This window comes from Amblyomma americanum, chromosome 3, assembly GCF_052857255.1.
Source record: "Amblyomma americanum isolate KBUSLIRL-KWMA chromosome 3, ASM5285725v1, whole genome shotgun sequence".
In the NCBI taxonomy this organism is placed as follows: domain Eukaryota; kingdom Metazoa; phylum Arthropoda; class Arachnida; order Ixodida; family Ixodidae; genus Amblyomma; species Amblyomma americanum.
This window is the reverse complement of record NC_135499.1, coordinates 45,322,056-45,348,974: the sequence shown is the minus strand read 5'-3', so window position 1 is coordinate 45,348,974 and position 26,919 is coordinate 45,322,056. Positions and strand designations below refer to the sequence as shown.

At 47.6% G+C, this 26,919-nt stretch overlaps 1 protein-coding gene across 3 annotated transcripts in view; it reads left to right on the top strand.

The window, feature by feature from the left end:
* lt (vacuolar protein sorting-associated protein light) overlaps window positions 1-21,334 on the top strand; it is a 175,820-nt gene extending 154,486 nt beyond the window's left edge. For all 3 annotated transcript variants that reach the window (XR_013313229.1, XM_077657307.1, XM_077657308.1), the window contains one exon: window positions 21,180-21,334. Coding sequence is in view for 2 of the 3 variants with exons in the window: in XM_077657307.1 (XP_077513433.1) it covers window positions 21,180-21,230 (51 nt within the window). In the remaining variant the exon portion in view is untranslated. The remainder of the gene's footprint in view (window positions 1-21,179) is intronic.
* The last annotated feature ends 5,585 nt before the right edge of the window (window positions 21,335-26,919 follow it).

Genomic DNA, 26,919 nt, shown 5'->3' with positions numbered 1-26,919 from the left:
CCACACAAGACAAAACCATTCGAGGACATTTTCATCAAAAAAAACTTTTCATTAACCCGCACGATAACATTAAGAAGAAACTTTGCTTGGTCGGCATTATTTTTCTCTTGAACTGAAGAAAGGGTGGGAGCTTGTGCCCATCCACAGTGCAGCACAACATGACTGTCAAACCGTTGTGCATGTTGCCCGCGGTCAGCAGACGAACCTGGCGCTACCCTTTCCGAGGCACAGTCCTCTTACTAAGCATGTTAAACTAGACCGGAGTTTGGTCGGTGTTGCCGATTTTACCAAGCAGGAACAAATGTTTTGCCCTCAGGTCACTTGCATAGCACAAGAACGCCTATCTTCGTATGCTTCCGGCAGCCTTTGGCATGCAGTCGTGCGTTGGCTTAGGCTCAGGTTGTTCCATTTCATGATATTTTTCACTCATTTCCTTGACATTAAACTCAGTGTGCAGGATGCACATCTCCTCCGCAACAATGTGTGCCTTTGCTTCAGTGTCGTCATAGCAAACACCTAGGCTCCTACTTCTTTGGTCGTGAACCCAATTTTGAATCACCTCCTCAACAGCAGGGTATCATCCAGACTTCGGTCCACGAAAGGTACAGCGTGTAGCAGCACACGCGAGGACCTTGCTTCTTTGTTTTCTCTATTCCCTCACGCACTTTTCTGACCCATCAAACTTCCGCCCTGTGACATCGTTGTTTTTCAACTTGGCATAGCTTGAAAGCTTGAAAGCCACTCTATATTGTTGCTGAGGTTGCAGTGGCATCTTGGCGTCCGTTGAGCAGAGACACAAACCACACATGTCACTACTAGTGACTGTCACCTTGGCGAAGTGAAATGTAGAAATGGCAAAACGGCATGCAAAAACACGCAAAAACACTTCTACGTGCATGTGACTGGTCATGTAGTATACCGTGTTTACTCACGTAATTCTGCGCACTTGTATAATTTGCGCATTTTTAATTTATTGCCTGGGTTCATTAAAAAAAAAAGAACTTTTACTTTTACAACTGCGCCTTGTCATTCGGTGAACTACTCTGCACACCTTCCTCTAGGCTGGCGAACTGAGAGGAAAGTTTTTAGCACTGCCAGTATTGATAGCTGCACCATGGGTGGGTGGTGGTACAATTTCAACGGGAGCTCAGAATTCTGTCAAGATGGCGCCAGCAATCACTCGCTGGAAAAAAAAGTTTTCAGAGTAGAGCAGTCCTTTTCCGCAAGCCACCCGCTTTCGAATCTTGATGGATGCAGCCACCTGTTTTTGGCAGCACAATATGCTCTACTTCTCAACTTCTCAAGAGCTGCTTATTGACTGTAGCCCTAGTCGTGCCCTTCCTGTGCAGCTATGCTGCTGTCTAGAATGCAAATACGTAGGTGCACAAGTCAGCATTGAAATGACTTAACAAGGTGATGGTTCGGGCTAGTGGGTATGCGTTATGATCCATAGCGCAGCAACAAAACAGGGGACAAACACAAGCGCTAACTTCCACTACAGCTTTATTTGGTGCACACAGAATTTATACAAGAAGTAACGAATGATACCAGTCAGATTAGACAAGATACTTTGTGAACAAAGCTTAAAAATCTGGAGAAAGAGCTGGACCTGAAAGCTGCGTCAGCAGTCCGTCATTGTCTCTGACAAAGAAAGATATGGCATTTTTAGCCTCGGAGCAGTATGCCGACCGATAAAATGTATTGCATGTGATTTTTAAGCTTTGTTCACAAAGTATCTTGTCTAATCTGACTGGTATCATTCGTTACTTCTTGTATAAATTCTGTGTGCACCAAATAAAGCTGTAGTGGAAGTTAGCGCTTGTGTTTGTCCCCTGTTTTGTTGCTGCGCTATGGATCATAACCTTAAAATGAGTTGGAAAACGCCCTTCTCGTTTCCTTCAGTGAGCATGTTTGCTTCATTCCCAATGTTTGTTTTGTTAACACGTTTGCGTTTACCTTAGAGCATGCTAAAGGCAACCAGGTTGGAGTCATTTAAAAAACTTTAAGAAAACAGCAAAACTGCCTCTTGTGCAGGGTACATAGGGTGGCAGCAGCTGTGAAGCATCCGAGGCCAGTGGTGCGTGATGAGGATAGCGCTAGTTTGAAAACTTTTGAAAACTTTTTTTCAAATGACTCTAATGGTTCCAAATTGGTGCATATCTTTTGCTTCACAGTTCTGCTGTTGGCACAGTTTTTGAAGTGCTGCTGCCCTGTACTCCTCATTTGCAGAGAGACGGAGGGAGTGATGAGAGGTCCACCATTATTCATTTTTGTTCGTACAGTCATACCCAGATATATCGAATTCTAAGAAGATCGGAAAATGGTTTGATATAGCAAAAATTGAATATACAGGTAGAGGCTTAAACCGCACTTGAGATCCTGACAAATTGTGGCTTACTGATCGCAATAGTCATGAACCGCAAAGTCCGGGCACGCAACTTGCAAGCACTTAATTTCACAGAAAAAAAATCGCTAATTTTCGACATCTTTTTGCTGTGAGTGATGAAGTTGAAAACACTAGCCTCGATCTTCTCAAGACTGTCCAGGTGTGACAGCCCAGTACCTTTCATTTCGCCGCAACAACGCCGAATGAGGCTGAAGCTGATGCCAATTCAGCGGCTATGCACGGGCGCATTTCTTCTGGAACAGAGTTGTCCTCTTCGTCGCTGGAATCACCTTCTTGGGTGCCAGCTATTCCGGCCACAATGTCCTCATCAGCGAGGTCAGCTACAGCCTGAACTTCGCTGTCAGCATTGATAAAGTCCTCAGTGGTAAGTTCCGACGGGGCGACACCGAGAAAATCGGACAAGTCGCAAAATGCGTCCTCCAGGCATTCATTGTCGTCATCCAAAAGCTTCAGGACCTTTATCTCGAGCCACTTCAAGGCCTGCCTTGCCGAGACGGTTGGCTACCGTGACCTGTTTTACGTCATTCCAAGCGCCGGTAATCATCTGGATGGCGTCGAGCAGGTATATCTTGAGATCAGTTCCCATGCGGAGGTTTATTAGGAGCTGCTGAACAAGTTGCCATCTGTAGCCTACCTTGAAAGCCTTTACGATACCCTGGTCCATGGGCTGCAGTCTCGCTGCAGTGTTCGGCAGGAGAAACTTCAGTTCACTGTTGTGCAGCTTGCAAGTCGTTTGATGGGCCGAGCTGATGTCTAACAGAAGGCATACGCGGCGGCCCAACCTGCCCAACTTGGCATCCCAAGCCTCAGCCATCCAACAAAAAGTTGGCATGTCATCCAGGCATTTCTATTACAGCCGTAGCGGGCGTGAGCTACTTGCAATTCTTGAAGCAGCGCAGTGACGTACTCTTTTCGATAACAAATAGACGCAGCTTGCACCACACGCACTTTGCTCATTTTCCCGCCGTGACATAAGCTCCCACGGAGATTGAGCATCTTATTCGGCAGCATTTGCCAAAAGAGACCAGTCTCGTCTGCGTTAAAGGCTTCCGCAGGAGAAAACTTTGCAGCAATCTTCAGCCACTCCTCTGAAAGCCAGTGCTTCATTTCCTGGCTGCTGACAGCCGCACTTCTGCCTGAAATGGCCTTTCCCACAATGCCGTGACGGTTTTTAAACCGTTACAACCACCCAGTGCCACTGCAAAAGTTCTCTTCGCCAAGAGCCGTGGCAAACCATTTGGCCTTCTCCATTCACATGGGACCATCCACAAGAATGTTTTTCGCTTGGACTTCGAGAAACCACGCATACAGCACCTTCTCAACTTTGTCGAAAGCGGCAGGGTGCACACGACATGCTCCCGAGCGACTTTGCTCACCTGCTTTGAGCGTGATGTCCTGCTTGTTTTTTAACAGCGTACCTAGGGTGCTCCACGGAATGCCAAATGCGTGTGCCATGGAGGACTTCTTTTCGCCATTCTCAATGCGGTGGATCACCTCAAGCTTTGTTTCGAAGTCCAGATTCTTTGTCTTTTTTTGCGTCCGTAGGTGCCATAGCTCACTAGATGACAGCGGTCAACGCACGCTACAATCGGCGTGTTGAAACAAATACACATACAAGAAAAATGCATCACCTCCGCAGTGGCAATGAAGTGGACTGGCATCTGTCGAGCCGAGGAGTCAGCAGAGTCAGCGAAGGAATGACAAAAGCTTGAAGGGAAATGAAGGAGAGAGAGGGAGAAAACCCAGTGGAAATGTGCCATTGGTGCTAGTTGTACCAGTCGCGGGGCGCTGCGGGACCATTTTTCTCTCTTTCCCGAGGAGGCATGGCTTGAAAGCGTCGCCGCTCGCCTCCGTGCTGCACGTTGTGCGACTGGAGATGCAAGGGTCTTTGAGGAAAGCGCACCCTCGAGGGGCCAGGCGCGGCATTCGAAATATCGAACGGCTGGTGAAACTGGAGTTCGATATACTACGCAACTGTCCTATACTTTTACATAGTATTTTCAAGGGGATAATCTTTGTGTTCGACAAAGCCAATAATTCGAAATATGCGGGTTTGATATATCCAGGTTTGACTGTATGCCACAGAGAAGTACTATACAGTCACCGCATGTGGCATACTGGGCAAACCCAAACAGAGAAGGCTGCCTTTCTTTTTCTTCTAAAAGATAATCATGTGTAAATGGGTGGTTTGTGCTGTAGGCACATTGACTGTAATGGTGCATAAATAGTCCATTTTCAAATAAAAATTTAAATTTGGTCAATAACTTGGGTCAATAAATTACGTCAAGAAATTTTTACTGTCACATATTCATATTAACATGACTATTGGGATTTGCAACCAGCTCGTCTTGCATGCCATGACAATGCAAAAAGCAGCCAAAATATTTTCCTGTCCTTCTCTTCACACATGTAAACTCATGCCCCTACTACATGTAGCCTCTTCCAGTGTGATGTGTCACGATGATCGGTGTTAGCAAGTCAAGCTTGACTGCTTGCTAGGCATTTGCAGTCTGTCACAAGGCTCGTGTGGGAAACAGTGTAGCAGTCTTCATCGTAGTCCTAGCATCAGCCTCTTTCACTTCTTCAAGCACAAGCTGTCGTTATAGAGAGAAACAGGAGCTAAACATATGTGAGAGTGGTGAACCATTTGGCAGTTTCAGTTGAACGTTGCTCAACAACTAGCCGATATGTGCGCTCACCGGAAGCGGTGCAGAAACAGGTCATGCCACTGCACATGTGGAGTAGTGAACCATTTGGCAGTTTCAGTTGAACGTTGTTCAACAACTAGCAGATATGTGCGCTCACCGGAAGTGGTGTAAGAACAGGTCATGCCACTGCACATGTGAAGTAGTGGTGAACCATTTGGCAGTTTTAGTTGAATGTTGCTCAACAACTAGCCGATATGTGCGCTCACCAGAAGCGGTGCAGAAAGAGGTCATGCCACTGCACATGTGGAGTAGTGGTGAACCATTTGGCAGTTTCAGTTGAACGTTGTTCAACAACTAGCAGATATGTGCGCTCACCGGAAGCGGTGTAAGAACAGGTCATGCCACTGCACATGTGGAGTAGTGGTAAACCATTTGGCAGTTTTAGTTGAACGTTGCTCAACAACTAGCCGATATGTGCGCTCACCAGAAGCGGTGCAGAAAGAGGTCATGCCACTGCACATGTGGAGTAGTGGTGAACCATTTGGCAGTTTCAGTTGAACGTTGTTCAACAACTAGCAGATATGTGCGCTCACCGGAAGCGGTGTAAGAACAGGTCATGCCACTGCACATGTGGAGTAGTGGTAAACCATTTGGCAGTTTCGGTTGAATTTTGTTCAACAACTAGCAGATATGTGCGCTCACCGGAAGCGGTGTAAGAAAAGGTCATGCCACTGCACATGTGGAGTAGTGGTGAACCATTTGGCAGTTTCAGTTGAACGTTGTTCAACAACTAGCAGATATGTGCGCTCACCGGAAGCAGTGTAAGAACAGGTCATGCCACTACACATGTGGAGTAGTGGTCCAGGACTTGGTTGCAGCAGTAAATTAGCAAGAGACTAGACTTTGTTCACTCAGTGTTTTCTGTCTATCTCCAAAATATTCCACATTGACACTTACCCGAATGTGATTCGCATGTGAAAACATGCAGTGTGATTCGAAATTTGTACGTGTTTTGTGTCATAGTGCTACCATGTTTGTACCTGTTTTTTTCTATGGAAACTAGCTGTAGATCTCAACGTACATGTGAACCCTTCACACTGTACCGGTTTTCAAACAAGAGAATGCAGAAATGAGTGGGCACACAAGCATAGGGGCGTTGGGCGCAAGATTGCACGTATGCATTCCATCAAAGCAGCAGGGACTCTATGAAGTACTTTGTCTGTGGCAAATGCATTGTCAGTGTCGCCTTTGCGGGTGTTCACAAAGTTCAGATCGCAGCTGCAATGCCATCAGCGGCAGGGGCATGCCATGCACCTGTACGCACGTCAGAGCCGTCTGAATTAAGTGGTGCTCTGGCACAGTGCTAGAGTAGCTGCCCAAGGCCGTAAAGTTGACCGGTTCAGTCTCTTGGGTGACCCCTGTGATTTTCCGTGCCATAACTGAAAGTTCCGTTCATTATATCCAAAAATCCTTGTTTTAGGCAAGCCGCCACGGTCGCTCTGTGGTTATAGTGCTTGGCTGCTAACCGAGAAGACGTGGGTTCTATCCTGCTCGCAGTGGTCGCATTTTGGTTTGGTTTATTGGGTTTATTGTCCAAAACTGACTCAGGCTATGAGGGACGCTGTAGTGAAGGTATTCAGAAATTTCGATAACCTGGGTTTCTTTAATATGCACTGACATCGCTCAGTTCATGGGCCTCTAGAATTTCGCCTCCATCGAAATTTGACTGCCGCGACTGGGATTGAACCCGCATCTTTCAGGTCAGCAGCCGAGCGCCATAGCCACTGAGCCACCGCGATGGCATTTCGATGGAGGCGAAATGCTAGGGTCCAATGTACTGTGTGATATCAGTGCACGTTAAAGAACCCCAAGTAGTCGAAATTGTCCGGAGCCCTCCACTATACTGTCCCTCATATCCTGAGTCGCTTTGGGATTTTATACCCCCCAAAAACCAAACCCTATTTCAGGCATTTTTCTCTGCAGTAGCTTGAAAACTCTACCATTTCAGAGAAGTGAGACAATTTCGGTTCTTAAATTTCTCTCAAATTCTGTACAAATTATTTTTATTTTTTTTGCCAAGCTTTCTGTGGAAAAGGTAAGATTCCTTGAATGGAACATTCTGGGTGGTTCATGTTGCATCCTTTCTTCTGTGAATCGCACATCCCTTTTTTTCTGCTGTGGGACAAAAATTTTTGATGCTGAACTGTGTCACGCCCTCATCGGCATTTCACAGTGTCCTTTACCATATATGCTCTTCTAAGGGCTCCACTTATTTCCATGGTTTTAACGGAGAAGGCGGCTGTTATACGGACCGTCATTTTTTCATTAAAGTTCTCTAACGACTACGGAGCCCCGATAACACATCCCCGATTTATGCGGCGATGTTCGTTTTATGACGAACTAGCACAGCCATGGTGAACCTTTCAAATACAAAATGCGTTGAAGTTGTGGATGATGCGACGCACACGATGACCAGCACGAATTAACAGACCGGGGGTAAAATGCGTTGCTTATCACTTTACTGGCAGACGTCGCGTGGTACTATGGCATTAAGATTCACTGAAGATCCGGCACTTACTAACCTCTTGGCCGATGGTTTGGAGTGGCATTCCATGTGTGTGGATCCACAGCCGTCGGTGTGAGGGGGCCTGTTGAAGGCCTTGTGGAAATATATGTTAATTTTAATGTGAGTTGTGTGGTTATTGTGTGTGGTTCGATGCGAAGCACGCTGGAGCTAGCGCCGCCGGGCAAACGGGTGAATTGGTGAATGGGCAGTGCTTCACAGCAAGGAAATGCACTGCTACCATGTGTGCACCCTGCTCTGACTTTTACACAGCAGGAGATCATTTCATTAACATTTCACCCTTTTAAGTGCACACAGGACGAGTTAGCAGCACTGATGCACCATGTGTTTGTGGTCCCAGGTGGAGTTCTTGTATAGACCTCAAGTGGTCGTACCACAGGCAGTTATCATCGTCTATTAGCTCTCAGCGGGACGTATAGTGTAATCAAAGTTATGCGCACGCAGAACAGTTTTTTTGGCTGGCATTTTTTTTTTATGCCGCTGCCAAGTTGGGCGGGTGCGGCCCTTACACGGGTACTTACCGTATATACAATATATGCAGTAGAGTAGCTCTAGTGTGCACAGCCTGGGAAATGGATGCCCACATGCCTTCCTGACCACAATTTGTCATACGCTATCACTGTCCATTGTAACTCAAAACTACCACATTCGGCTCATACATGGCATGTAGCAGCATGTGGGCCAAGGCAGCAGTCCTGCTGAGGATGCACCACTTGTGATCATGGGAGTTGGGCATGGGGTGTGGTACATCTGTTGTTGCTTCTTTGCTCTGTTGGGAGCACAAAGTGTGTGCCAGTTTCTACCTATATGTTTTCTTAGTATAGATGCAGGTTTTCTTAGATACCTGTGGTTTTCAGTGAAGCTCCTTTTTTTTTGCAAGTGGGCTGGGCAATGGATTTTATGGGGTGGCTTGAGATTTCAGGGGCACGTCAGCTGTCTCTGCCGTTGAGTGTTTCTGCTTGAGGCAGGTGCACCAGCTCTTCGGGCAAAATACTCCTGTGTTTGCGCAGAGTTCAGAGTGTAAAAGGAAAATTTGCCTCTCACTTAATTGTAGCCATTGGAAGTCCCCTTATAGCTTGAAATAATTTTTTTTTTTTTCTAAAGTCTCTTTTCAAGCATCGAATGTCTATGTTGCTGACAAATTTTCACTCAGTGTCAGCTGCTTGACATTGCTTAGGCAGTGCCAAGACTTAGGGAAGCTATACGAGCGAATCATCCAAACACGCCTGCAGAACCATATTAAACATATAGCCCTTCACTATGGCATCTCTCATAGCCTGAGTCGCTTTGGGACGTTAAATCCCCATAAACCAAACCAAAGGCGCCCAACGTGGCGCTTGAGCAGTGGGAGGTGACACTGGCCAGCGGCACCTTGGAAGACCAGGAGGCGCTAGTCGCCATCGCGAAAGCGTTGGCGGAAGGTACTGGAGTCCTGGACTGAGAACCCCACCTATATAATCCGTTCCGGTCTCCTTTTACATACAGTACAATACAATATTTATTCTGCACAATCAAAAACACAATACATGTAACAGGCCTGCCAAAGCCTCAGAGGGCTTGACTGGCAGTGCCTGGCAGTCAGAAAACAAGAAAATCCAGAAAGTTGTTACTGAAGATTGCAGTATGAAAGAGAAAAAGTATAAAGTTGATTGAAAAAAAAAAAATAAGTGCTCTTAACAGTCTTTTTATATCTTGTTTAGTGTTCGCTTTTAAAACAGGCACTGCCAATTAGTTAAATACTGTGGGCACATAATTTTGTCGCATTCATTTTACATATTTTGAGAATAAATGCTTATTCTCTCTGGCTCTTGGCGTATACTCTTCTCACCCGGTACATATACCGTATTTACTCGCGTAATTTGCGCACTTTTCTTTTTCTAAAATTGAGGCTTCAAAAAGGGGGTGTGCAGATTACGCGGAGATTTCGCGAGCACATCCTAAAAAAGCTCTGCAAAGGTTATAATGCGCAATGTATATGGTGTATTACTGCACTCGACCCCATAACTCTCGTCCCTCGGTGGCCGGAAAAAAAAAATTGACTCCAAATGTAAGTAGAGAAATATCCGCGCTTCCGCCCCAGACCCACATTATGTAGTTCCCCGCGTGGTGGCACGATGGCGCGTGCGCAGAGCAAAGCAATAAACGCGGAACGATACAGTCGCAGCACCAGCAGTCAGAGGCAAATTGAGATACAAGGCGATAAAACTATGCCCTCGCATGCGGCCCGGCTGTGTAGCGGTAAATCGTGCAGCAAACGGTTCGGTAGTTTCGAATTCTGGCGCCCCACGCATGCTCCCGAGGTTACCTGAAGTTTGCTCGCAGCCGTTCGTACGTACATGCTGGAAAGCGACCGCCGGAGTGATCGAACGGGGTAAATGGTGCGCAGTTGACTCTTTCTTACCGGAACCAATTTACAAACGGGTTGCCGACTTTTTTTTTTTTATACCAGTCACTCATCTTTCACAGCTGCAGGCGGCGACGCCGCCACGCCGATCTTCCCAAGTCTGCCCTTGCACTCACCCGCATGCATGCTAATGTACATGCTTGCGCAGCAGGGAGCGCACAATATGCGAGTAAAAGTACTTTTTTTTTATTGGGGTAAAAAGGTGGGATTCGCATATTATGCGTGGGCGCAAATCACGCGAATAAATACGGTATTTTCCCATACGGTTAAGTTGTAACTTAGCACATTATGCCGCTACTTGGTTAACCATGGTTCTAATCAGAAGAAATGCCGCGGTATTTTTGACGAATAGGCACAAGAACTCGCACGTTCATTTACGCTGCATCTGTGTATGCGTATTCTTGTATCTGTCTGTCCGAAATACACTGGAAACAAGAATCAGTGTTAATGGGAGCTTAAATGCTTGATGCTGCCCTTTAAACTCCATGTCAGGAAATACTCATCATTGTAGAGCAAAACTGAGGTAAATGCATCATTTTATTCTCATCACAGATGAAAGGACAACTGCATCACTTTTTGAAAATTTCACAATATTCAAAGCTTCAAATCTATATAGGCTGTAGGTAAAGCATGCCAAGTGTTTTTGCACTGGCATTTAAAATAGCAGCGTAATCACCGATTGAATTTCGCACTTCTCCTCAAAGCACCGGAGGAGTGCGGGGAAGTTCGGTGGGACGTCACAGAAGATATTTCAAATTTCGGCTGTCGTCAGCCACACCCTGTTGTGCCTAGTTTCACGCTGTCAAACAAAGCTCTGCTGCAGGATTTGCCTTCGATGGCTTTGGTTTTTTTCCTTCAAAGCAAGCCCTTATGCATTGGAAATGTACCGATACCTTCGATGACGTCATGCGCCCCCCACTTGGCGTTGTGCGCTGCGGAGAAGATTGAAGGACATCGCGATTTTAATCGGTGATTACATCACTATTTCAAATGCTTGCCCAAAAAGACTTCGCATGCTGTACCGGCAAGTTTCACACATTCCACCCTTTTAAACTCGTTGATTTCTAAAACCCATGCAGTTGCCCTTTAATGGAACTCTCTTAACTGCTATTTTGAAATGGGATATTGTAATCTAAGCACTCCCCAAATTGCAAATGAAGTGAAAAAAATCAACTCTATTTTGTGCCATCCACACATTCGTATAGCGTCTCGATCGGCATGGTTAGTCTTGTGATAATGGCTGAGAGTGACTACTCTTCGTTACCATCATCGTTGAATCACTGCTTGCTTCTGCTGCTTCACGGGCACCTGCTTCGATACAAGAGGTCGGTCGGATTGTCACCGTTTTACGCTCCAGTAAGCTGCGTTGAACTGTTCTTCTGAAGCCTCCAGCACGCTTCTGCGATACCTGATCTTCCTTTTTATGCGCCACCACCCAGCTAGAGCTCGATCCTGCTTAGGCCTCATGCTTACAGCTTGGTGCGTCGTCATGGAACTGCGGTGGAGCAGTTTCAACAAAGAGCTCTTGATAAAGCTTAAGAAGCTTCATTGTTCCTCAGTAATATTAAGAAACCAAGGTTTTTAAAGAAACAAAGATAAAAGCAGCTTACACTTTCATGCCAGATTACCTCTCCCGTAGTGTCCTCTTTTGAACTTATTCTGCGGTTTTTCGTCAAGTGTAACATAGCGCATGACCATAATAAGCAACCAAACTAGCTCGCAAAGCACAAGCAGACTACATGCTGATGGCAGAAAGAACCCGTGACGCAGGGTCACGTGAGTGCAGTGCAGTCACCCGAGCTGGTTCGCTGGCTGCCCGTGCACCTTCTCCGTTTCCGCCGCTGACATGACTGTAGGAATGAACCTAGGATGAGGATGCATAATCATGGCGCCATGTTTGGGTTCCATTTCTGTGGGGAATAGAAGTTATACTCTCTCGTACTCTTGTACAGGGAGATGAGATTCCAGATAGGTGGAGTAAATAATACCTTCTTATGGGCATGGGCTAAAGGACAAGCCATTTACTCCCATTCAGGCGTATTTTTGCTAACAGCGTAGGCCTGTATTTCTTCTCATTAGAACTATGGTAATAACGAACGCTCGTTTTTTTACGCTCGCAATACGCATTAGGGCTACGGCACCGACTTTTGAATAGAGCGAAAGTCTGCGACACGGGACCTAATTGCAGCAAGCACGCAGGTGCCATAAACTTGCGCGTGGACACATCGCGCGGCCGCAGCCCTCATCGGACACGTATAGTCGTGATCAAAAGCGGAGAGACCACGGCTCCGGTCGTGGGAGCGGCTGTGGGGCCGCACTGTGGCGATGCTATCTCGCGCCGCACGCTCACTGCGAGAGTGCCCCGAGTGAGGACAAACTTCATCCTCGCTCTCGTGCGGGTGCTCATCACGCTTGATAAATTTCTAGTGCACCGTACCGATACTCTGCAGCTGACGGCGCATCGCAATGCACCTCAAGTTTCTGAAGAGAAAATAGGGCCAACTACTGCCCTCCTGCTCCGTTTTCTGCGCGCCTTGGTGGTTACGTGCCTGCGCCGGACATATATCAATCTCTGATTCCTCCGAGATTACACTTTGCAGTCGGCCACTTGCTTTCCCTGTCCGCCGCAGCGTCAGCTGCACGCACCTACAAAGAAGACCTCTTGCAATGCTTCTCTGCCGAAGTCACCGAGTGTCCCTGCCTTTTATTTGGCCAAACATTTGGCTCTCGCCTAGACTAAGCATGGATGGCGTGTCATGTGGAACGTTTTCTGTGCGCCAAAGCTTGCCGTCGCACCCACGCGCAGCTTCGCCTTGCTCTTTCAAGACGCCGTCCTGATAAGAGCTGAGCGCCGTGAATGAAGAATGGACCATACTTGCCAGTACAAATTGCACGACAGGCTGACATATACGCGATAATTAGCAGTGGCATTTCATGTGCGCTAAACGCCTCGGATAGGGCAACGTTTTTAGATAAGGGCAGTTGGAAAACTTGCCCCCGGGATGCGGCCCCACTTCCGTTGCTGCTTTCATCTCAAAGAGACGCGAGCGCCACCTCTAGGAGTTTGACAGTGCCACGTTAGTTTTCCTGGTTTTCTCTTCGCCGCTGCTACACCCATTGGCTGCGCTTGGTCACGTGGACAGTTTGCTGCATAGCTGGTCTACACTGGCTCACGCCTCTCATCAGCTGCATTCGATTCAGCTGTGGTTCACTGCACTGCCTGCACCGGTTTATGGTGCACTGCACCAAAGCCCTCGATTCCCAGTGCCCTCTGCACTGCCGTCCGTGATTGATTTCGGTGCCGCTTTGGCGCAAGGAACCACGGCACCAGACTCCAAGGAGGTGCAAAAAAGAAGCGCACATGCAGACGGCTTTCAGCAGATGATGCACAGATGACGCATGTTAGCTCGTAAATATTGAACATGAATTGAGGGACGTTTTCGCAGTCATCGATGGGTTCAATGTCATTCTGCGAGAAAATGGCGCGGAAACCTGCGCAACAGCAGGCAACTTTCTGTGTTTTGTGCTATAGCTGCCATGTTAATTGTGACAGGCTGTCCGTGTGTGTGCGAGGGCACATGAAATTTACGGCGCAACGACGGTGTGTGGGCTGTTGGCAAACTGCGGGCAGGGCGAATCCGAGCGTGTTTTGCTACAACCGGCGTCGGTACCTGTGCCTGCTGCAGGCAGATGCTGCTGATTCAACGCCGCCTGGCGATTCTGCTGTGTCTACGGGGATGCCGGGCCTAGCACTAAGCAGCGGTGAAGCCCTGTGGTGCTGCGATCGAAGGACTGTTTTTTTTTATCACTGCTTATAAAGAGCTAAATTAGCGAGGCGGGTTCTCGGCGGTGATTTCTGGGCGCCCTCCCATAGGCGTCGGAAAATATGCAGGGGCCTTGTATTAAAGCGCGCCGAAAGTTCTTCGAATGTCTCTCTGAGTGTCTGAAAAGCCTTGTGAATTTTTAATTGAAATAGCTTGCGACCTCGCTTTTATAGCACTTCAGAACTCGACTGCCGTCAGTCCAAGCAAGTTAGTTGCGGCATGACAGCACGGAGTCTGTTTCCTCGTATTCATTATGGGAAGAGTAGAACTACTCCATAACAAGGAACTACGTGATGTCCTCGTCGTCGACCATGGCCGACTCAAGTCTCGTTAGGCACGGAAGCGACCGCACACAAAAAATACACGAGAGGACTCAACACCTCCACGACGAGGAGACGACAAAACCTGCCTGCACGCGCTCGGTTGAAAATTGTCGCACATATGAGGTGTGGTGCTGCTGACGCGCTGCACCTGCACCACAGAACTGGTTCTGCACTGCACTGGCACCAGCGGCACTTTTTCAGGATTGGTGCCGTGAACCAGCTCTGAATGGAAAAGTGATTGCCTGCACCGGGCGCGGCTGCTTCAAGCCATGCTCGTCTACGTATTGCAAAGTTCGCGTGCACTCTACGCCTGCTGTATGACAGGCCAGGATGCTCGGGGTTGAGCTTTTGGCTGTAGATCTCGGCCGGAAATTAAAGCCCTTCTTTCCGCGCCTCCACGCGGCAAAATCAGAGAAACGCGACGTGCCGCTTACCCCCTCGTAGTTTGGGTTCCTCACGTGTGTAATATCCGGTTGTGCAAAGCAGACTAAATTTTCCTTTATTGATTAGATCACTAAAAGTTGAGTGTCTGGAAATAAAACCTTGCAAAAGCTTAAAAGACACTAAATGCTTTTTTTTGCGGTATACGCACTTTTAATTTCTTCTTCAGTCACTTTCTCTGTTTTATGCGTCGAGAAGAAAATATAATCGTCCTGGTGGTTCAGGCATTTTCTATATGTGATCATACTGGGAATACGGTAGTTTTACTTCTTGAATGCGTATCTAATATGCATGTGATAGATAAGCTGTTTGCCAACGCATCTTCAATTTGCCTGGCTAAGGTTATGGTTATAAATGCTACTAAGCCGTCTTGTTTCAGTAATACAAAAGAGATGAAGGCGCAACTTACGTTTATATTCATTGTAGATACGTTTCTGTACGCACGTGAGTCACCCTCTGCTGACGCGCCTATCCCAAAGCGATCGCAGCGCCACTGCCTAGGCAGCAACCATTTGGGTCCGCTCTGCTCCCTGGCACACCGCCGCTGTCCTGGTCTAAACCGTTGGGATAGGGTGATGATCGCAAAGCGCGCACTGCTTAATTTTAGCCAACACGAAAGTCGAGAAAACGCACTTACAAAGCTTCTCTTCATATTATAGCTAAACAAAAACACACTTTACGTTTTTCTGAAGAACAGCATGAACTTGGGCACGGACAGAAGAAAGACACACAGTTTGGCGCTGAGTTGCAACTGAAATTTTATTGCTTGGAGCGTGGAAATAAATAGGTGGCCACCAAACAGCAAAAGAAGAACAACACTCACATTCATTCACGACACCGAAGAAGCCATCGCTATGTCACTTGCGTGTGACTAAAAAGTCAAATTCTTTAGATGAAATTGTCAAAGAGGGGCTGCTAACGCATGTGTCTGCTGACCTGGTGATTTTCTCGGCTTCAGTGATGTCACGAATTAACTGATTCTTGTGCTTGCTTATCACCTTGGTCTTCTTCAAATCCGGACAGCAATTTTTCTTGTCACAATCTCTACATGCCCTTTCACGGTGTTATACACGTTTTAATGTTCTTTGAGGCATTCATTAAGGCATCTGCCATCTGGCCAATGTCGCACCAACTCACCCAAGCATCTGTTTTAACACACTTTACGAGCGTTCACCTTACATGAGTCCATCTGTTATATCTATAGTCTACTTACCAGCAAGTATTGGGATATAACGAACTAGGTATGCGGGACGCTAATGCGCATTATAAAAGTGGGCTTGATACTACATATGCGGCTGTGGTTCCTTGTTTGAAACGAGTTTTTTTTTTTTTAATTGTCTTACCCATTTTATTTCAAGCCGCCGTGGTGGCTCAGTGGTTATGGCGCTCGGCTGCTGACCCGAAAGACGCGGGTTCGATCCCTGCCACGGCGGCCGAAATTCTAGAGGCCCGTGTACTGTGCGATGTCAGTGCGCGTTACAGAAATCCAGGTGATTGAAATTTCCGGAGCCCTTTACTACTGCGTCCCTCATAGCCTGAGTCGCTTTTGCACATTAAACCTCATAAACCTAAACCATTTGATTATTTTCATTAAAGGTACAGTTAATGGACGTGAATAGAATTGAAAATGGCCATAGAGGAATTTTACAGATTGCGCATTACTACAAATGGCATGCGCGCATCTTAACGTATACAACTGGAACGCATGGTGCGTGTCCTGCATAAAACTGAACATGGTTTACTGTTGGCATGCTAAAAGCATGGCGCACACCGACCACCAGTCGCGCCGTTCTGCGCAGTGGGAAATGTCCACGAATAAAAAGTAACAACCCTCTAGGTCATTATCCAAAGAGGCATGACGAGGACAAAATTAAGCAGACCGCTGAGCGAGGATCACATGTCCAGGACGTGCTCCAGAAGCAGCCATGCATTATCCGCTCTTTGCGATTGTACGAGCCTGGATATGCCTACTTCTATGGCCGCCTGTAAGCAAACACGCACCGACGTACTTGTGAAAGCAGCAGGCAAGACGCGTAAATTATTTTTGAAATACTTCGTGCACTAACAAACATTCGCCGAATTCATGAGACAAATATCTGATAGAAAAAAAAAACTGGAGAGGACCCTTAACCTTCTCCTTGAAGGGCAGCTGCACCACTTTTTGAGAATTCGGCGCTATTCAATGATTCAAATCTATACAGGCTGCAGGTAAAGCATGCCAAGTGTTTTTGCACTGGCGTTTATAATAGTGACGTAATCGACGATTAAATTTTAGGCTTCTCCGCACAGCACCAAAGGACTGCGGAGAAGCTCGGTGTGAAGTCATGGAAAGTAAGATCTTAAATTTCCGCTGCCGCTAACCGCACTCTGTCGTGCCTCGTTGGATGTTGCCAAACAACACTCCAAGGCTTTAGCCTTCGATGGCGTTGGTCTTTTTTTCTTGAAAGCAAGCCTTTATGCGTTGGATATGACGTCATGATGCGCCCTCCATTTGGAGTTGTGCACTGCGGAGAAGGTTGATGGCCGTCTCGATTTCAATCGGCGATTACGTCACCATTTCAAACGTTAGCCCGAAAGGACTCCGCATGCTTTACTTACATCCTTTGCATTCCTTCAGTTTACCTGCAAGTTTCACACATTTGACCCATTTAAGCTCATCGATTTCCAAAACCTACTCAGTTGCTCTTTAAGGGTGTGATGCGATAGCGTTAAAGGGGCCATGACATGGTCGTTCTTCATATTGCAGTTTTCTGCTTCCAGTATCTAATGCAAGAGCTTATGATTCAATTTCCGAAATTTCGCTGCCCCGGACGCGCTGTATTTTCCAAAAAATACGATCGAAATTGAGACCGATAGACTTCCCACCGGCAGCGACCGCCATATTGAAAGCTCTCGTGACGTCACTAGCACATGCACGGAGCAACGTCGTCTGCTCTCGTCGCTGCAATATGCACAGCGAGGTCTCATTCCCCCGTGTACTTTCGCGGGCGATCGAAGTAGCAGTCGTCTCCCATATATTACCGCAAAAGTGATAATAACAGCAACGCAGTTTTTCTTCGGTATAGCTACGGTCCGGTTGCACTATAGGCCGAAGCGACGTGATCGACGGTCGGTGGGCTGATTGGTACGCAAATGCTGTCGCTGACGCACTGGTCTGTCATGCTAGACCGACGACGACGCCAGCACGATCAACGATAGCATATCATAGTAATGTTAAAGAGTCAGCTTAGTGGGAACCAGAAGAGAGTGGTAGGGGACTAGTTGGTATGACATTTTATAAACTTAAGAATTCTAAAACTTAATGGAACTCATGCTAGCCCCAGCGACATACGCGATGTGCGTGCACCAGCGAAGATGTGCTTTCATTCGGTGCCTGCACACAGAACCGATCGGCAAGGCAAGCGACACAGGCAGAAAATGCCGCACGACGGTGCCGCTCGCCACTGTCGCCTAAGCTTGTGCGGCCAAGCAAAAGCTTCACGCCCAGTGAGGCGACGGCTGGCAAAAATGTGCTTGTGTACCTTATCCGTATCGAAAAAAGCGAAACAAGCGGCTACATATCATATCTTCACACTTTGTTACTAATCAGTGAGGAACTTTTGTCATATTCTTGAATATCGGTTGACGGTGGACCGCCAGCCCCTTTCGTGACGAGGCCTAGCGAGTACACAGGATTCGTGTGTGCGATTTCGGCGATTGCATAGAGCAAATTCGCAAGTTTTAGTGCCTGCAAATAGCTGTCGAGCGTAGTTTTGGCTACAATGCCCTCAAAGCGACGACAGCCTACATCGCAGGACGCGAGTACAATAAGGCAGAAGTGCCGATATATGTGACCCGGTCTGCATAGCATGTGCAGAAGGTAGCCGGCAGCAGCCGTTGACTGTGGACAACAAATCTGGTTGTTTTCGTTAATTCAAGTAATGTCTGAACGTATTGTTAGCTGAACCGATCTAAAATAAATTTTGGTGACATAAGAGAAAGCAGATACAATTAGCGGAAAGCGCCGGTATCCTACGCGAAGCGTTTCCCAAGCAGGCGATATAGCATCATCGGCTCTTAATGCAGTGTTATCATGATGTGTAAACAAGTAAAAGTGCAATTTGTGAGCAAGAGTACGTAATGTTTAAGATAAGGATAATCCACCTGGCGTCTTACTCCACGCAAACGAGCAGCTAGTACTGTTTGCGCACAGCCATGTAAACAAACTCAGCGCGGGGCTGCAGTTGTCGTAATCGTCGCACTCCTGGGGCACAATGCGCATGCACAGCAAAATGCTGTACTATAAAGCACACATTTAGACGGCGGCGACTATTCATCGGTGCGGACAGTGAAAGCATTAGAGTCACGTAGGGTTTTGCAAGCGGCTTGGTTCCTGCAAGAAGGTTCTATGAGTTGAAGGAAATGTATGTTCGACTTACAAACTGGTACATGCAGAGTGGAAGTCGTTACACTCGGTACTTTTCTCTGCTCCTTTCGTGCCTCAAGGTTACTGTTGTGCACCTTTAGATAATTTGAGTGTAATTATCGAGTGATGAATAGCGGACAAGAACTTGGTAGCTAGCTACAAAATGCCGCTGCTTTCACGGCCCACATCGGCGAAGGCATGCACGGCACGTGCCGCTTTTCACATACGGGAGTACTTTACTGCTCAAAAGAGACCACGCTCATAACATAGGAACAGCATACTTCTGAGCGTAAATAATAAAGTAGGGGTCCATCGATTTCTGTTTCCTCAACAGTCTGAAAGTGGGTACCACGAGCAAGTCCGCTTTCCCAAGGATCACTCGGCTCGCGTACTAAGTTGAAGGCTTCCCAAAAGGGAACACGGAAAATATATTTTATTTCGCTAGGCTAAAAAAAAAAATTCTTCAAGCGACCGCTGTCTACGGTGTGCATGCAAGCACCTCAACAGCTCACAGCAGACGACGCGTGGCGTGTATGCGCTCGTGTCGTCAGCGATCAGAGGCCACACCAGCAAGCAGTTCGCAAAAAAAAACGAAAGAAATTCGTTTTTATAATATTTGCCGCACAGAATCAACTGAAAATTGGGGGAATTGTAATTTAGCCTGTTGGGATTTAAAGGCAATAAGCAGGTTATGCATGAAAATAGGCTGTCATGGCCCCTTTATTGGGTTAATGCCCGCGTATACGAAATTTTTCACACACCACTCCTAGCGCAGTGGTGCGGCAGTTTAGCGATGTGCCACTGCTTGCGATGGCAGGTGCTGCCACGGGTGGGGCTTCTGCGACCCCAGTTGTTTCCTCAACTTCTCGCAACCAGTTCATTTAACTGCCATCTGTTATGACGCAAATATTGATGATGAGGATGAATTTTTATGGCGCAAGGGCAACTTTGGCCAAAGAGCGCCATGACACAAGGTAGTTTTCATTTCACAAGGTGGTGTCAAAGACCCATTTCCCAAGCATTTCATCTTAAGAAGCCGAGCACCAGGCAGGGGAAAGCTTGTACCTATTGTATCACCGGTGGGTACCCGGCAGCACTGGGGATCGAACTCTGCACCTCCCGCATACGAGGCGGATGCTCAAACCACTAGGCCACCGCTGCGGTCACGCAAATATTGCTAGCAACCCAGTGGGTAGGTTGTGATGACGCCACAAAGTCACCTGACCTGGTAGCCCACCTGCCACCTAGGCCGCTTCTCTGGAAATTTTTCGTGGAACTTTCGCTCACGGACGCTGACGCCGGCTTTTCGGCGACATGGGCTCCTTAAGGCTGTCGTGTCAAAAAATGTATAATGTCTGTCAGGCATACAGACTTAGTCAAAAGTTTGCAGCCCAGGGGGGTTTGATTCTAAGCCGTGTAGTGGGGCTATTGTAGCATTCATGGAAGTCCTAACCAAACCTGTTTTTGTGAAATAACTAGAGTAAGAGTGGTGTGGATCGCATTTGGCAGGTTCTCTCAGATAATGAATGGCAGTTTACCAATATTCCTCAAGAGAAAAATTTATTGCAGCTGTGTCTTGCCGGTACTCATCTATGCGGCAGAAACGTGGAGGCTACCAAACTTAATTCAACTCAAGTGCAACTTAATTTAAGAACACTGCAGCGAGCTGTGGAAAGAAAAATTATAGGTGTAACATTGATAGACAAGAAGAGGGCAGAGTGGGTGAGGGAACACACGCGTGTTAATGACATCTTAGTCGAAATCAAGAGGAAGAAGTGGGCTTGGGCAGGGCATCTAATGCAACGGCAAGATAACCGCTGGTCCATATGAGTAACGGAGTGGATTCCAAGAGAATGGAAGCGTAGCAGGGGTGGCAGAACGTTAGGTGGGCGGATGAGACTAAGAAGTATGCAGGGATAGGGTGGCCACAGCTGGCACAGGACAGGTTTAATTGAAGATATATGGGAGAGGCCTTATTGTTCCGGCGTAGTGAGGCTGATGGTGATGACGAGGCTTTGAAGAACCAAGCTGGGGGATTTCGTTTGAGGAAAGCGCACGTTCATTGTACGAAACGTGTATATCCTGCTGGTTTGCTCAAAACCTATTTGGGAGTAAGAGCATCTGTGCATGCGTTTCTCCGCAGATGTGCAGCCTATGCAGTGCCGACAAGCGAGCGCACAGCCTGGGAGCCTGATGGCGATGAGCCCTCCGAGACTGCCACAGCGACCACCAAGGTGCACTTCAGAAGAAGAAGGGAATTGGGAAAGGGGTTGTTAATAAAAATTTATGCCGTCCAAATGTGTGCTTCTGAGGGAAGTTCCACAGTGCATCTGTCGTGTGACAGCGAAGAATGGGACACTGAAGAGTGCAGGGTTGCCTTTTTGTATTGTAAGTATCGCTATATGTTGGACCAAGAGGGCACGCAGATGTGTACTCAAGCACCAACTTTTTATTGTATGCACCTGTGCGTCCGGGGGAAAGAAAGCCCGGCGGCTTTCAAATTAGGCCACGCACTTCGCTGTCGTCAGTCGAATGCTGCATGGCTGTTGGCTGTGCCTCGGAACATTCACATAATTCGCATGCGTCGTCGGCAGCGGACCTGGATCTCGTAGTTGGGATCATGGTATTGCGTGAACAAATTTTTGTGGAGCATGAACCCCAGCTGTCTACATTACTCGCCATGTGGCAAAACAAAATGTTCAATATCAACAATGAAAAATATCAACTACATAGAGCATTGTGGTAGACTCCCGTTAAAAGATCATAGACACCAAATTTCGCTTGCGCGTTTTGTTATTTGAAATGATGCATTAGAAACTAGTATACAAAATTCACCACGTGGAATCCCCTTACGACCGCTAAATAATTTATAAAAAATTCAGGGGGGCACTTTGTTGACCTAAAGTGCGGTGAGGCGAAAGCCTTTAGCGCGATGTTGCTGCTTGTGTCACTGATGTGTGGTTAAGGCGTTGATTAAGTACACAATTGTTTGTGAATCTTAAATGCTGGAGACACTGGACGGTGTTTGGGAGGCATTCGTCTGATTTGACGCCTTTCTGTAAACACTCTCCAGCGTCCTAGACGAGGAGAACTACATATGCATTGGCAGGAGGTAGCTTAGTCGTTACCACGCTCAGCTGCGGAACGGAAGGATGGTGGTTCGAATCCCATCGTGCACAAAGATTTTTTTTTTCTTATCGAGTTGAAGAGCGTAATGGACGGACGGACAGACGCGAGCATGAGCCATTAAAGGCTTTCGCCTTAATAGAGTAGTTTCTTGATGCTGTTTCGGTTTCATCAACTGAACGATGGTTGTGACGTCAAGAATGCTTTATGTCGCATGAGGCTTGAAAAAACTCCAATATGATAGCTGATACGTAGTTTTGGTTTACTACTAACCAACGTGCTTCAAGAGCCAGAATGTCATCTAATGTATCAGCAATTGCAGTGTTTTTCGTGTCTTTCGTGACCTAAAGCCATCTTTGACGTCTCAGCCATTGTTCGGTTGATGAAACCGAAACTGCATGTATGAGAGAGGAAATTCAATAATAAATTATTTAGCAGTCGTACGCGAATATCACGAGGAGACCCATGTATTCTTACGTATTATTGCAGAGAAGAAAACATGCGACTAAATTTAGGTGTCTTTACTCCTTTAAGTGCTCTGTTACGACGAATTCTCGGATGCAGCGAACAATGTGAAACCACTTAGTTGGTTTCCCAATCATACTCAGTAAATGTGAATGGCCCACCGCGGCAGGGAGAGATTTATGCATCCTTCTTGGAAGGGGCTGTCCGATTTGAACTATCTACTGGAGTATTTTTCGTCTGCCCCTACACCACGGCACTCTTGAGGCAAGTGAGAAAATTGGCAATGTTTACGCTGCGTCGCGAAAAGCGCTAAACTCGGCGAGAACTGAACTGCATGTGTGCACTGTGTTCCCAGTGGTGGTGGTGGTGGTGGTAAACTTAAATCAGTGAAGAGCTTTTCACTCCCTGAACTGGGAAGGGCTCTTAGTCCAGGGCCTTAGCTGTTTGCTGCGCCCGATGAACCAGTGGTTTTTGGTCTTCTGCAGCTTGAGCTGGATAGCACGGCCTACCAGCACTGCTCAGGTTGTAGGTTTGGTATTTTCGGCATGGCCTGCTTGCCCATGTAGTGTGTGATGCTGTGTAGGGTGATCCCCGCATTCCCGGCTTCGCATCACTTATGCGAACGCCATCTCTATGCCACGCAACGTCTCTAGTCCCATCGTGCGACACTGGTTCCTGAACAGCGGTTCAGAAAAAAGCTGTTAGATGCGTGCAGCATGTACAGTAGATGCCGCCGAGTGCGCACACCTCTTTTTACAAGCACTCGGAAGTGAACTACTAATTTACACTTTTTTTTTTAATTCCCGCTTTTGTGCCTTGCGGCAACCTGCGGTCCCCAGCTTTCGCGCGAAAGGTCATGAAGCGCACGTGACGTCAGCAGCAAAGGGCCATCATTGGCTTGCCAAAAACCGCAGAGCCTTACCCGCCGCGATGGCTCAGTGGTTAGGTGCTCGGCTACTGATCCGGAGTACCCGGGTTCGAACCCCACCGCAGTGGCTGCGTTTTGATGGAGGCGAAATGCTGAGGCACCCGTGTGCTGTGCGATGTCAGTGCACGTTAAAGATCACACCCTCCCGGCAGATTAAAAACTTGGCGCCTATGGCCGCAACTAATCGGAAAGGGGATACCGGTCTACCAGTCTGGAATAATTAAGGTTACTGTCGATGGTGTCGGTGGAGTCGCCCCTAATTTAATCTAGAAATGTAGTGTTTGACATCTTTACTACAAGCATGTGTATGTGGCCAAAGGCATTCCCGAAGGTGTGCTGTGCTCTAAGTACGACCACTGGACACCCTTCAGGACTGTGATTCATCACGCACCAAGCGCATAGGTTCCTTTTTTGTGTCGTGTTTTTTTTTAAATCCTGGGGTTTAATTCAGGCGCACGCTAACAGCCTGTTCCAACCCCTATGAATACTCGTCTGGAATAGTCATGTAGCTCTCTGGTAAGACTGGTCCCTGTTCGAAACGTCAGTAAACCCTTATTAAAAGCATGTGTCAGTTCCCGAGTCTGAACCAGGGAACGTCGGCTTAGTAGCCGAGTGCCCTAACCACTGAGCCACCACGGCGTTACCGGAAACGAGGCTTTTTGTATTAGAAGTTAAGTCGACATAGCATGCTTATCCCCCTCGGCTGGAGGTCGGGGTCAGATCGTAACAACATGCAGAAAGAGCTGTTTGCATCGAACATGATCGCCACACAATTCACAGAACCTGCAAGAAGTAAGCTGCCGTATTTCGAAAGAAATGCCCCTTTGGGCCTTGACAGCCGTTCCTGCACAGATGCCAGTATATCAGACCTGGTCCCGCTAGGACGTTTTTATCCGAGTCCAAAAAAAAAAAGATAAAAATCACGCAATGCCATGTCTGGGGAATAAGGGCGATGTTATGGGACTTTTACTCAGTACTCATGGTGCCATTCTTAGAGATGTACTTGTCAATTACGACATGCGCCATTTGACAGCAGACGCAGCATCCTGAAGACATACGTACCGTGTTTGTAGTTCACGTAATTGGGCACTTTCGTTGGCGTATGCACAGACAATTTATTGAAGGAAAGCTCAGATGTCGGCCAAATATTGTGCATCTGGCTGTGTAATGGGTGTGGGAAAAAGTGAAATATGCTTAAGATCTATATGAATTCAGGTGAGTGGCGGTAACGGAGACAAAGAAAACCTCATTGCGGACATGAACAAAGTGAAGTCCTTCGGACACCCACGTGTGCAGACCGCAAGTTTTGCACTGCGTCACGAAGAATCGCCGCACGTGGTGGTGGAAAGGCGAGCGTCGAAATGGCACGGCGGTCTCGCCGTGAACGTGAAGTATATCCGACAAATGTTGGAAGCTGCTCCGCTCGTTCTCCGCGCCATGTTAAATAAATGTAAAAATACAGCGAAAGATAGCACACCTTCCGCTGCCATGGCTCCCGCCAGTCTTGGCGATCAGGTGACTATCCCGAGCACACAGCCCTTGTAACCTTCGTTGTCGAATTAGGACGGGCAGTTTAGTGCCGCCAGACGCTTCGAAACGCCTTTCGTACGCACTTTGTGCGTCTGTGTACGGGTTGTAAGTAGTTGAGAGGAAAGGCGCGGTAGCAGTTACAGTGGGCGGACACGTAGACTGAAATTAGCAGATATATGTAAATAAAAAAATTGGCGGTGTTTTAGCTCTGGTTAAACCTGGAGTGACGCGATAGCTATACAGCTGGCCGCGTGGAACTTTCTCAGTTGAACTGCAAAGTCAGTCTTTCGCCGCTCCGTTTCGCTGGGCGTTCCTTCATCTTCGTCCCACTTTACACGGCGCATGCGCACAGCTGTTGCCGCTCGGTTTCGCCGGCGCGCCGTGCCGCTGGCAGCAGCAGCTGCTCCGCATCACGTGATCAGCCACGGCGCCGCGCCGCCACCACCACGCTGAAGGCTCGAAATGCTACCGTAATGTAGCTATCGCTACAAAAAAAAAAAAAAAAAACCGTTTACCCTTGGTCTCGTTGAGTTTGATATTTTTTTTTATATTTGCCACGGAAGGCCAGTGCTTCAAAAAAAAAAAATTTGCAGTAAAGTGGTTGACCATGGTTAAACTAAGTTTGTCGAGCGATAGCTCGGTTTGTCAAAGGACGAGACCGTGCATTGGTTTGCAGAGGTTTTGTTGCTTTCTTCGTAGGTAGACTTCCGCTGCGTCTGTCGCCTAGCTCGCTTCTGTTCGCGCCGCTTGGAGTGGGTGCGTCTGTTTCCGTGAGCCCGCTGCGCGGGCGCCACTGCCGTATCTGTTGAGAGGCGCCGTTCGCTCCATCAGACGTGAAAGGCGCGCCACTGGCCACACAATTTCTATCTCAGTGCGTGCGCCGGTCGCTCTTCAAACTTCCGCATATAATTTTGCGGGCGCGTCCCTATGCCACTCTACCCCCTCCTCCCTCTCCTGACCCGCCTCCTCTCACATCTCTTTGATCCCTCTCCCTCGCTCAGCCCCGTTGCGGTGGTCCCTACATAAGGAGACAGTTATAGAGCTGCGCATTTCATTATTTTCACCCTTCACCCTTCCTGCGCGACTTACCAATCTGAGAATTATTCCGCAAGCGGGGGCCTGACCATGGCTGAGCATGAAGGTGAAATTGACAGAACCAACCGTTCTCTGGGTTTGCACGTCAGGAATAGAGCTTTCGCTTAAAAAAAAAAAAAACAAGTGCGACACCACGCAATTCGCAATCGGTGAAATGTACAGACGTCTCACGTAGCGGAGCGCTCGGTTAATATGCAGGTCGTCCAGCGTCGATAGGTACGCATGTGCACTCAAAAGGTACTCAGAACGTCCTGTTCGGGATGAAGACGTTCTGTCCATCGAGGACGTACACAGGACGTTTGGAGTCTTGGGAGTCAAAAAATGAACTTGGAGTTACCAACTGTGCAGCAGCTACGAGAATTCGGTGATTAATTGCTCCCGACTTTACCTTGTCTAGTTGGTTAATTGTCATCGTCAAGGCTTCTTCGTTGGCCTGCAGCTGGCTTTAATGACTTTTGGTGACAGCTGGCTTTTGATGACTAGAAAGCAACCGATGCGTCGCGCTTCATTTCAGTGGCTTCATAGAGTGCTCTTTCACACTGGTATACGTATGCCACGACATTGGCACGACTATTAGCGCTGGGAACGCGTCCTTTCGTTATAAATCTGGCGTAAAAGCGTGGGAGGGTAACATCTTCATTCGTCTGGCGCCGAATTCATCGCTGAGTCTGCAGATCCGGCGCGGCAGACGCCACGGGCGCTCTGTGAATAGCCGGCGCGTCGCCCCTAGCTCAGGGGA